The 11248-nt window shown below is 35.3% G+C and overlaps 1 protein-coding gene across 1 annotated transcript; it reads left to right on the top strand.

The window, feature by feature from the left end:
* The first annotated feature begins 326 nt into the window (after positions 1-326).
* Positions 327-9813, top strand: LOC142335512 (uncharacterized). The gene is made up of 4 exons (XM_075384048.1): positions 327-468; positions 5459-5693; positions 6622-6669; positions 9259-9813. Exons 1-4 carry the CDS (start codon positions 447-449, stop codon positions 9356-9358), a joined length of 405 nt encoding a protein of 134 aa, XP_075240163.1. The 5' UTR covers positions 327-446; the 3' UTR covers positions 9359-9813.
* The last annotated feature ends 1435 nt before the right edge of the window (positions 9814-11248 follow it).

The following is an 11248-nucleotide window of genomic DNA, read 5'->3' on the forward strand; positions in this document are numbered from 1 at the left end:
GACCAAAATTAAAATGAAAAAAAAACAATTGAGCTTATAGTTCCAATCCCATTATGTTGGAAGGAAGAGAAAGAACAGCGCGTGTTCAAAGTTTCATTAAAACTTTCATAAAATTTTTTTATTTGACCTTTTAAGTTTAAACTAACTCGCTGGTAACAATTCGTGTTGTTAACATACTTGATGCTGAGATGATGATTACAAAATGTGTTCTTTCCTGTTAAAAGAACATCTATTAGATTTGTGTAATTTGTGACCTGAAAGTGAAATTTGATTTATCAGATGGAAATATTGCCAAATTCAACATTATTTTGGCTTTGCTACTTACAGCGTCATTTATTAAAAACAAACATTATTCAAATAAATCTTTTTTTGTTTTTGAGGAATTCTAAATAGAATAAACTTAATCTCCATCGGTCACAAAATCTGAATTTTATCTTAGCAGCAAAATGGCCAAACTCTCAGACTTAGGTGAGTATATATATCAATTGTTTTCTAATTCACTATTAATTTAGTGAGTGTTTTGTTTTGTTGATGTTCTAAAATCAAAATAAAAAATCAAATTGAAATCATTTTTTTTCTGAATTTTTGTGCTTGATGACGTATATCGTGTTAAATGATATTCTCTGGGGAAAAAAGTTTCTTAAAGTTGGTTGTCGAAAACTTGAGCAAAACTGGTGCCTTTTTATGCCTCGCTTCTTGCTTCAAATACGACAAAATTTCAGAAAATCACAAACTAAAAGTCTATGAAGACTTGCCTGTTGGATTTGTACCGAAACAGATAACAAAAACAAAAAATACCATATATTGCTTACGAAGTGGATAAAAATTTATAAAAATTTACGATTAAAAAGTTATAAATGTGGTGTATAAAAGATATACATACACTAATGTGCTTTTCAGCATATAATTATAATTTTTCTGTAATGATCAGTTGCAATTTAAAAACATCATAAAGATTAAAAATAACTCTGTTGTTTACTTTATGGACTTGTAAAATGAAATTAAACTTTATTCATTTGTTTAGTTCAAAAAAAACAAATTGCGAACCCTATTTGAAATCAAAAAATTCCACTGCAAATATTTTCTATTGCGGAAGCAGAAATTTAGAACAAACTTTCAGGCAAAGGAGACAAAACGCAATCAAATGTTTGCCTCTGGATTTAGAAGTTTTGGTTGGACAATTAACTTTGTTATCATAACTATTTAAAAAATACCCTACTAATTATGTTTCATCGTTTTCTAGCACAAAGGTGCATTCACATTGAATCAATTACAAAAAAATTTTCACGTGAAAATAGAATTAAATTGATCTTAGAAACCTTATTTTGCTCCCTATTTGCTAAAAGTAATCAGTTTCCCGAGGAGACACTAATCCACACTGACCAATTCCTTCTTCATTCGGAAAATTTTTATTTCAGAGAACTGAACTATTATAAATTTGATACTGCAGAGGACGTTGAATATCTGATCAAAGTGAAATATTGCCGACTTTTTTAACGACTTCAGTTGTGTAGTCTAGTTTTATCCTTAGCTCTTATTGATCGTATATAATAGTATAAAATAGTGAATAAATTGAGGTACATTGCTTTGAAAATTGTTCAGTTGAATACATCAGTTCACACTTAACACTTATTATTCTGTTTTTAACCAATTTTTGCGTCACAGCTAAAACAGTAATTCTACATTTTTCACAATTTACTGGTTATTTTAACATAATTTTGGGGGGCTTTGATCCGTTTTGGAAAAAATAACGGAGGGATTTGAGTCGCTATGAAATAAATGGAAAATACAACATTTTTTTGGCAGTTTGCAGGACATATCTGCGGTCATTTTGTGCAGTTATATGATGCATTTATTAGCAAGACGATTTTAATCAAGTGTGTACTTCTTGTCATTAAAGACAAGTAAACAAAAAGAATAAACAGACTTTCACTGAAAAAAACACATTACCTAAAACTTTTTTGAGCTTTTTTGAAACAAAATTTGTTGCGTATGGTTCCTCACGATTTGCAGTATGATTCAAGAAGGGCTAACTGGAAATTATAGAAATTTATTGATTTTCAGTGGACACTCTGCTGCTTTGTTACTTTGTTATTAACTAATAAAAAAATTCACGAGAGATCCCGTTTGAATATCTACTTCAAGGCAATTAACGCAAATGCTTTATTTTTTCCCAAAAAGCTCAATTTTTACCGCAATCATAGCGTTTTTGTAGCAAAAAAAATAACATAGCCATTGATTGTATTTAACATATAAAACGTCAATGCGGCCAAGTACTTCCTTATTAAACGCAGTCAATTTCAACTTAAAATCTTTTTGATAGTTTATTAGTATCGTGTTGTGATCAAAATGGTTACTTTAAGGAAGATGCCACTTTTCTAAAGGAAAATTATCTCTGTTCAACTTGGGAAAGTAGCGAGTTTTGGAGGTTACAAGAGCCCCTCCAAAGTTTTCTAAGACATAGAAGTTAAAAACTAATACTTTTTTGGAAGTTGTAACCTTTGTACATATTTATGAAATCACCAATCAATCCACCTGTAATCTACTAAAATAATAGTTTTACAGAATGAGTTATAATACTCTTTTGCTGGTTTCGTTTGATGGAGTCTTCTTAGGTGCTTAAAGCACCTAAGCACCTAAGATAACCCCGCTACATAAAGATCACAACAAAAACAAGAGCCATTCGAAGGAAAGAGTTATTGTTACAATCGCAACCACTAATTAATCTAGTTTTTCCTACAAAATAAGCAAATTCGATGTTGACATTGGGTTTTACTGTTGTCCGAGGCTGAGCCATTTAAAATGATCAAAAGTCTGGTGAACAAATTAAAGAAAAAATTGAGTCAAAGTTAGGTCAAATTTATGGAAAAACTTGAAAAGTTTCTCTGGTTTTTATCAATTTTTGTCGCAGGTTTGCAATGATTTTGAACTCAGCCCTTACTAGTTGTGTTTTTGAGTTACGTCACAACATTGCTGACCCCCAAAAATGAAACAAATAATCTCTGTTTCAAAAAAATGAATAATGTGATAAAGCCTTTAAAAAATAAGTCTAAAATTATATGATGAATATCATGAAAATGAGAGGGTATAACTAAAAAAGTAATCGAGTTGGTCAGTCAAAATAAAAAAGAGCATGAAAACTAAAAGTCTTTTCCTGATATGCCCAGGAAAATCGAAATTTTTGATAAAAATTGACTATTGTGTCAGAATGTGTTTACTACTTATTAACAAGAGATTTCCAGATTACAATGAATTGCTAGGTTGCACACGTGGGTAAAACATAAAACCCGCAAATTTTACAACTCAAAACAAATCAGAAATCATCAATCAATCAAAACAAATTAAGGAAATCAAGCTTGTGCTTGAACAGAATGTGCATAAGTTTCTTTATTTCCAGCTTTGTGGAAAAGTTCATTCTAAAACAGATTGTGCCTTCAATTAACTGCTCGTTATTTTTCTTTCATGGTCCATCAATGATGCGTAAAGTGGTGTCATTTGGGTATTTTAAGATACACAAGATGACAAGCCTTCATTCATAACAAACTTTGTTTTCAAATAAATGACTTGAGTGTTGTTCAACATAAATCTAATAGACCCTAAAAAGTGATGAACTTTGTAAGATATTTGTTTTGAGATTACAGATTTTTGTGAGAGCGCTGACTGTGAGGGAAGCAGAAAATGTGAGTAATCTATGCACAAAGTTCAATACTCGGCCAATATCCAAAAGAAATGTAGTGTACATACGCGATTTTGTCACGTATTTTCGCGACCCATGTTTTAAGATTGTAAGCGTGTGCCGGAACGAGTTACAATAGTTTAATTTAATTTCCTTACAATTTCCTTAAATTTGCTTACAATTACTACCCTTTTCCCACAGTTGCAGCATCCAATTAACGAAATGAATGAAGTCCTGATTGATGACTAATTTCAGAAAAGTCCCTCTTGATACTAATTGTGGATTAAGAAGACAATTAAGAACATTGAAATTACCCATTGTTCTATTGAGAAAAACAATTAAATTTTTGCTTGGCCTTAAATATCAACCAATAAATGCTCAAATTAGTTTCGTCTCAACGAAACGGAAAATTTATCGAAATCTACTGATTTGGACATTTGCCCACGGAATAGTCACTCAATATGTTGGCCAAGAATTTTGAAAGTGTTAAAATTACGTTGCAAAATTGAGAATTAAAAGACTTTTGAAAGAATTGTGCTGAATAAGAGTTTTAAGCATATTTAGCATTTGGGACTATATTTTCAACACTTGCGTTTCGTTCACTCTTACATTTAGAGCCCATTTCTTATATAAACTTATCTGATGCCATGCCGGTTATGACCTCCCGTTTATCAATTTTTTTTGTTATATAACAAGGAACTGTATCAAAAAAGACGTGACGTCTCAACAAAGAGACGTACCGAAATATAAAATTTTCAGCAAATCTGATCGTTTGAGAAATTTAGAACACTTTTTATGCTTTCATTAAACTTAAATTTGGCATAGACTATGTCTAGCCATGGCCATTCCTCAGCCATCCGGAGGACTTGATGTGAATCTATCACAGAATCTATCATAGAATTTTTTTTGCTGGCAAATCAGAATTGAGAAAATGATGATACTGATTTCGGTTTGGCTGATTTCTTTGTAATAATCTTAACAAACTTTCCATGGATGATAAAATTAACATGAATATGCTCCGAAATCACATTAAGCCGAAAGACAAAAAGTGCGTCTTTTGTGAGTAAAACTGATCTTACGATCGATTGTGGCAGATTCATTCAAGTCCCACGAGCCTGTCTCTGAGGCGTGGCAACATGCAGTAAAATGTAGCATCTAGAATTAGGCTATGTCGAACCTAGGTTAATTGAACGCACAAAATTACAGTGTTATCCATTTTCCACCAATCAGATTTTGTTGGATTCAAACATAAGAATTGCTGGTTTTCGTGTGTTTTACTTCGCCAAAACCGTTTTTATCGTCGTTTTGATCGGTTTTTGTCGGTATTTAAAGGTAGGAATCGTCAGTTTTTGCCGTTCTAAAAATCTTAGATCCTGTCAGGATTCGAACTTTCGACCCCTAAATTACTATCCACCTTCTCCTCCACTGCACCACCAGCCACTTAAGTTTACTCTACTTCTTTTATATTTAAAACAAATTGAGACGACAATAATCGACACTTCCGAACTTAAAACACTTAAAACAGACAATACCGACGAAAGCGACGGTAATCGACATTTCCTACATAAAAAACCGACGAAATCGACAAAATTCGACAAAAAAACCACGCTTCTTGCGTCGATTTTGGCGCAATTTCTCAACCCGGGTGGTAAGTCTAATTTTTGAGACGCCAGCTTGTCAAAAAGGGGCTCATGTAAGGGGGGGGGGGTGGTGGGCAGAATCGATAGATTAGATATGGATAACACTCAGTTTTAGAGGAAATTGTTGATTTTTCCTTCACAGGCAACGAAACAGTGGCAGTGTACCAAGAGGTAATGGGGGACAAAACAAACGAAGAATACTTGAAGAACAAGGGTGCCTTCTTTGTCTCCTTCGTGGGGGAGTATCTGGCCAATATCAATGACAAGGAGATCTCGGAGTATGAGGATCCAGACATGCAAGTGGAGGAGGATGACGCAGACACTCTTCGATCTCTCCTCCAGTCTGCAAAGTTCCGACAAGCTCTCTCCAAGTTTTGGCAAGTACTCTGTTGTATAACCCCATCCCACCCAACCCCACCCCACCCCACCCCACCCCACCCGACCCGACCCCACCTCACCCCACCCGACCCCACACCACCCCACCCCACCCCACCCGACCCCACACCACCCCACCCCACCTCACCCCACCCCACCCGACCCCACCCGACCCCACACCACCCCACACCACCCCACCCCCACGCCCACCCGACCCCACCCCACCCGACCCGACCCCACCTCACCCCACCCGACCCCACACCACCCCACCCCACCCCACCCGACCCCACCCCACCCCACCTCACCCCACCCCACCCGACCCCACACCACCCCACACCACCCCACCCCCACGCCCACCCGACCCCACCCCACCCCACCCGACCCCATCCGACCCCACCCGACCCCACCTCACCCCACCTCACCCCACCCGACCCCACACCACCCCACCTCACCCCACCCCACCCGACCCCACACCACCCCACCCCCACGCCCACCCGACCCCCACCTCCGACCTCCACGCAACTTGCTATGTTTTACACAGTTGGCTATTTTTATGACCGGGTGCAGTTTGTATCTGGGGTCCCCAGTTTAAGGCCACAGACCCAACCCGACTCATATCAGACTATGCCCAGACTTTGATCTCTGATCAGAGTTTCCTGTGACCATTGTCGCAAGATTATCGTGAGACTATAACTCTTTCCAGACCCTGTAATTTGGACCTTAACCTGGGTCCTAAACGGCAGGGGAGGAGGTGTCATGTCGAGGTGTGAAAGAGAGGAGGAGGGGGTTAAAGTTCGTTTTTGATTACATGGACGCGAGCACCATTTTAAACTCTACCAAAATGAACAACTTCGTAGGCAAAGTCCGCCTAATTTCCGTTCATTAACGAGCTAAAAAAGACGCTTTATTGATGTGAATTTTTTATTTTAGTCGAATTGACGCCGATGGAAGTGGTCAAATCTCTGAGGAGGAAGTCAAGTAAGTGTAAACTAAGTTTAAAGAAAAAATTTATTGTTCCTTTACTTCCTTAGAAATGGCTGATTTTTTGAATCTTTTCCGTTTGAGCCCCCCTCCCAGCTTAGTGGGTACATATTATTTGCACCCCCCCCCAGACGCACGCGCCATATTTTTACATAATGATTTACTATGTAATGACACGTGCTCTGTAACTGGGGGAACATAAAGTACGGGGGGGGCACAAACGGAAAAGATCCGTATTTTTGGATCTATTCTGCTCCTCTCAGCTCTGTCGGTATATATATATATATATATATATATATATATTACGCGCCCGGGGCACGTGTTATTTCTCACATAGTAGCGTGCTATATAACACCACATAAACTTTAATGGGTGGCATAGAAACTCTGTGTTGGGGGAACAGAATAGATCTAATTTTTTTCGCGATTTACGCTTTTTTCTCCAGATCAAATCGGAAAAATTTCTGAGCAATCAAGAAAATAATGAATGGTACCATATTGAAGCTCATGAAATGCTGATGGAAACGATATCATTTTTGCCATTATTCAACCAAATTGAAAATCTCAATATTTTAGGCAATTTTTGGACTATCTCAAGACGAATAGAGATTTCAAAACTGTTCGTTTTTTTTTCAAAAATGACATTAATAGCCGCAAAACGTTAGCTACGGCTGTGTTGATCAAAAAGGGGATTCAATTTAGATGTATTTGATGCAAGTGAACAACTAAGTGAGCACGGTTAAAACCATAAATTTATGTGAATTCTATGTCGAGTTTTTTGATAATTTTAGCCTGTATTTCTTGAAAATTTTGCAAAATGACCCAAAAAGTAGACTTCATTATCTTGTCAATTTACTATTTAATACCACCTGTGTAAAGGTTTTGTTTTCAAATTGGAAAACCGCCAAAATTCGCAAATTAGTAAAAATTCCGATTTTTATTAATTATTTTCTTCATCTTTTTTCTTTTTAGAACATAAAGTTCAGAAAGCGTCTCTATGCAATAAATAGTTTGTATAGATCTCAGCTAACATGTTTTTCTTGTGGACAGGATCAAACATCACTTTCTTGTTCAAAAATCTTGTTATTTTTTTCCCAAATTGTTAAAATTTTGATCTCATTATTCTCTTTGTGTTTGAAATGGTGCAAAGAATTTGCTTTCGGTTTTACATATTCGCTTTTTTTGTTTATTTCCTTTCAGATTATCAAGAAAAAAACTTGTAATGTTTTTGTACAATTTTTGTTACAGTGAAAGTTGACAAATTTCTGTTGGTGGGCGTGTTCATTTTTCAAAAAAAGCAATTCATATAAAAAATCAGTATCTATTTTTGCTACTTTCTTCACAATGTTGACGTTTAATTATTACCTCTTATCGATTTAAATATTACCTCAACGTTCACAAAAAATTGTATGTGAACGTTGAAAACACATTTTTAAGTCGATAAAGTGTTTAAATAATCCAAAAAGACTTTCAAAAACATCCTTTTTGTCGTCAACATAACTAAAAAAATACGTTTGCTCAAAATAACAATATGGGGAAAATATCGATAAGTGCTCATCGAAAAATCCACTTGAAGATGACAATCTTGGCCAAAGGGGGATCTAAGTTGGCCCACAACAATCAACTGTGTATTAAATAGTTGTCGCTCACTTTCTCTTGCTGCATTTAAACTCGCAATTTCTTCCTAGCGGGTTCATAGAAAAATAGCACTTTAACCCTCTAGGCGAGGGCGGACTCAATAGTGTGTCGATTGAGATTACCTCTTTAGATAACCCTGCCATCATCAAGTGAATTTTCCTGCGATCTCTGATCATTTAGTACTGTCTGATAAAACAACAGTCCACTAATCAATTATCCAAAACTTCAAAACTGATCAAAATTTGTAGAAATGGGACACTAAATTAACGTAAGCCATTTAAACTTAAAGCGTTAAAATGCCGGCCTTCGACAACCCGTTTTTAATAATTCAACAAATAACGTTTTATTAATAATTTCACAATGACGTCTTCGCAAAAATAACGTTTTTATCAGTTTTCATTTTTCTGCAACTTTTCTGCTACTGAGATTCCATAAAACCATATATGTTTTAGTACGTAAACTGACAACTATTTTGGTCTTTGTTTTGTTGCTAAGATCTTTTTATCTTCCCATTCGCTGACAGCCAAAAAGAAATTATCTTTGCCTTGAATCTATGACCAGTTTTATGTCGACATCGCGCAATCATTGCATGTCAATCAAAATAATGAAAAATCATTTTGGGTCAAATCGGACAGACTGGCTGCAATTGATTTAAAAGGAAGCAAAAATTCCAAGAACAGATCGAAAGAAGATCAAAAAATGAAACAAGGAAAATAAATTTGACCGATAAACAGGATGTGCGAAAATTTCGAAGAATATTTCGATTAACACTTTTAATTAATTGCCGCCTTAAAAAAACACCAGTTGCTATTGTTTTTCTTTAAAAATGTGATAATTTCAGTATTTTTTGCCGCACTGTTTTTTTGTCATTCTCACTTTCTGTTTTTGATTAGATTGACATAGAACCAAAAACTGTATAAACGAGACAAAATGTTTTTTTTTGTTTCAGAAAAGAGTTCGCGGACGCTAGCAAGTTTCTGAAACGAGTGCAAGATTCCGATGGCGACAGTATGATCTCAATGGCAGAATACATGCTAATGTTGAAATAGAAACAACATGATCTCTCTAGACTGAAAAAATCACGAACTGTTTCATTACACCAATGAACAAAATTTGTCTTCATAAAAAGGCGCGAACAATTAAATTTCATTGCATTTAACATGCGCCCTCACATAGGTGTGAAAATCTGAAATGATATACAGGTGATTATATTGCACCTGGTGTGTGTGTGGGGGGGGGAGGAGTGAAGCAGTTCAAATGGGGACTATTATTACCGCCTACAGATAGGGTTCCAAACCAACTACTTATCAATAACCAAAACTAAACAGACAAATGTGAGCACATTTCAAAGTTAATGTTGTTTGCGTTATTGAAATACTATTACCGCATTTTTTTTTTTGTAAATAATCGATTGAAATATACAGTATAAAATACACAAACTAGTAACCATAAAAAACTTATTCAATTAAATGTATTGAGAATATAATTAAAATTGAGAAAATTTCGTTTTGTCAAACTTGGGTGGGCCTAATTTGAGAGCTACCAATACTGCTTGAGACCAAAAGTTCGTCCAAACCAACCAAAGAAAATAGTCGATTAAGTTGCATATTGGGGTAGAAAATAAGGACGATATAGTCCCGTCTAAATACGTAGAGACCCATTGAAATCGACTGTCGTAGACAGTGTTCTGAATAACGGTTGTAATACCAAAATCAAAAAGTCCCTGTGCAAGAAGCATTTTTATTGCTGCTTGAACATCAGGATAATAGAAAATTTTCCCTTCCCTAATCGGATAAAAATTTTATCTTGAAGATCTTGCAAGATTCTTACAAGATAAACATTTTTCGTAAAAGAATCTTAAAAGAAAAACTTTTTCTTTCAAGAACTTTGCAAGATAAACTTCGCGCCTCGACTAAGTTTTGTTGAAAACAGATTTTTTTCATGTTTATGGAAAAAATCTTAGAGACCTTTAACTGAAATTTCGACAAAAAAAAAACATTTTCAAACTAAAGTTATTCGTTTGTTTACTAGTCATGAACTGTCAATTGAAATATTTGTTCTAGATGCGTTTTTTCGATACCAATTTTTAAATTGTTGATGAAGTATATTTATGTTTTAAAAAACTTGAAACTATAGCTGCATATTGTGAAACAAATAAATGTATTATCAGAGAAATACCGTTTAAATTTTTGATTGAAAATGAAATCAAACAAATTTCTTTTATTGTTTTTCAGTTGTTGAAATTGTTTTCGCGTTTTGACAAAAGTATGCACAAAGAATTCATTGAAAACAAAAATAGATTTGTAATGAATTTATGATTGCGTGTGCTTTTTGAGCAGCTATTACCGTTCATATCTGCTCAGACCACACCGCATTATCAAGACCGCCGATTAAATGCCAACATTTACGCAGATTTAGAAAGAACTAAAAGTAATTTCAAAAAAATTTTAAGCAAGTTTTCCAATACGCCAAACCAGGATTAGATTTTAATTTTTGGCTTTTGATTTGTTTAACTGGCAAGCAAATCAAAGAAACGGGCAGCGAGCCAACGAAATGAGAAGGCGAGCCAACGAAATGAGAAGGCGAGCCAACGGAACTGGACCGAGGCACAGCGGGCTTAACCCGGGCGGTCAGCGACCTCAGTTAGCTTGAATTTCGAGAGGTTTATTTGCAAATGAGTGTCATGTTTAGTTGCAGTATAAAACGTAACGTGTCCTTTCAGCTTGGATACCACGGTTTAATAGCGTTGTATCATACATTGTTAAATTAACATTTTCGAAAATTTTAGATTTGTCATGAAATTGCTATTATAATAATTATTTATTAAATTGTTATTGTCATAACCGATAATCGGTTTCTTATACAAAGTATGAAATCATGATAAAATTGATTTTACTGCAGTTGCAATGCGCATAGTTGCGTCTAAAAAGACTGCATAT

Source organism: Convolutriloba macropyga, chromosome 2 (genome assembly GCF_964194025.1).
Source record: "Convolutriloba macropyga chromosome 2, txConMacr16.3, whole genome shotgun sequence".
NCBI classification, from domain to species: Eukaryota; Metazoa; Xenacoelomorpha; order Acoela; family Convolutidae; genus Convolutriloba; species Convolutriloba macropyga.

What these genes read in the sequence shown, in the direction of transcription:
- LOC142335512 (XM_075384048.1), top strand. Translation starts at nt 447, where the DNA reads ATGGCCAAACTCTCAGACTTAG. An exon ending in CAAGCTCTCTCCAAGTTTTG is followed by an intron (nt 5,694 to 6,621) that starts GCAAGTACTCTG and finishes TTTTTATTTTAG; the next exon opens with TCGAATTGACGCCGATGGAA. An exon ending in ATCTCTGAGGAGGAAGTCAA is followed by an intron (nt 6,670 to 9,258) that starts GTAAGTGTAAAC and finishes TTTTTGTTTCAG; the next exon opens with AAAAGAGTTCGCGGACGCTA.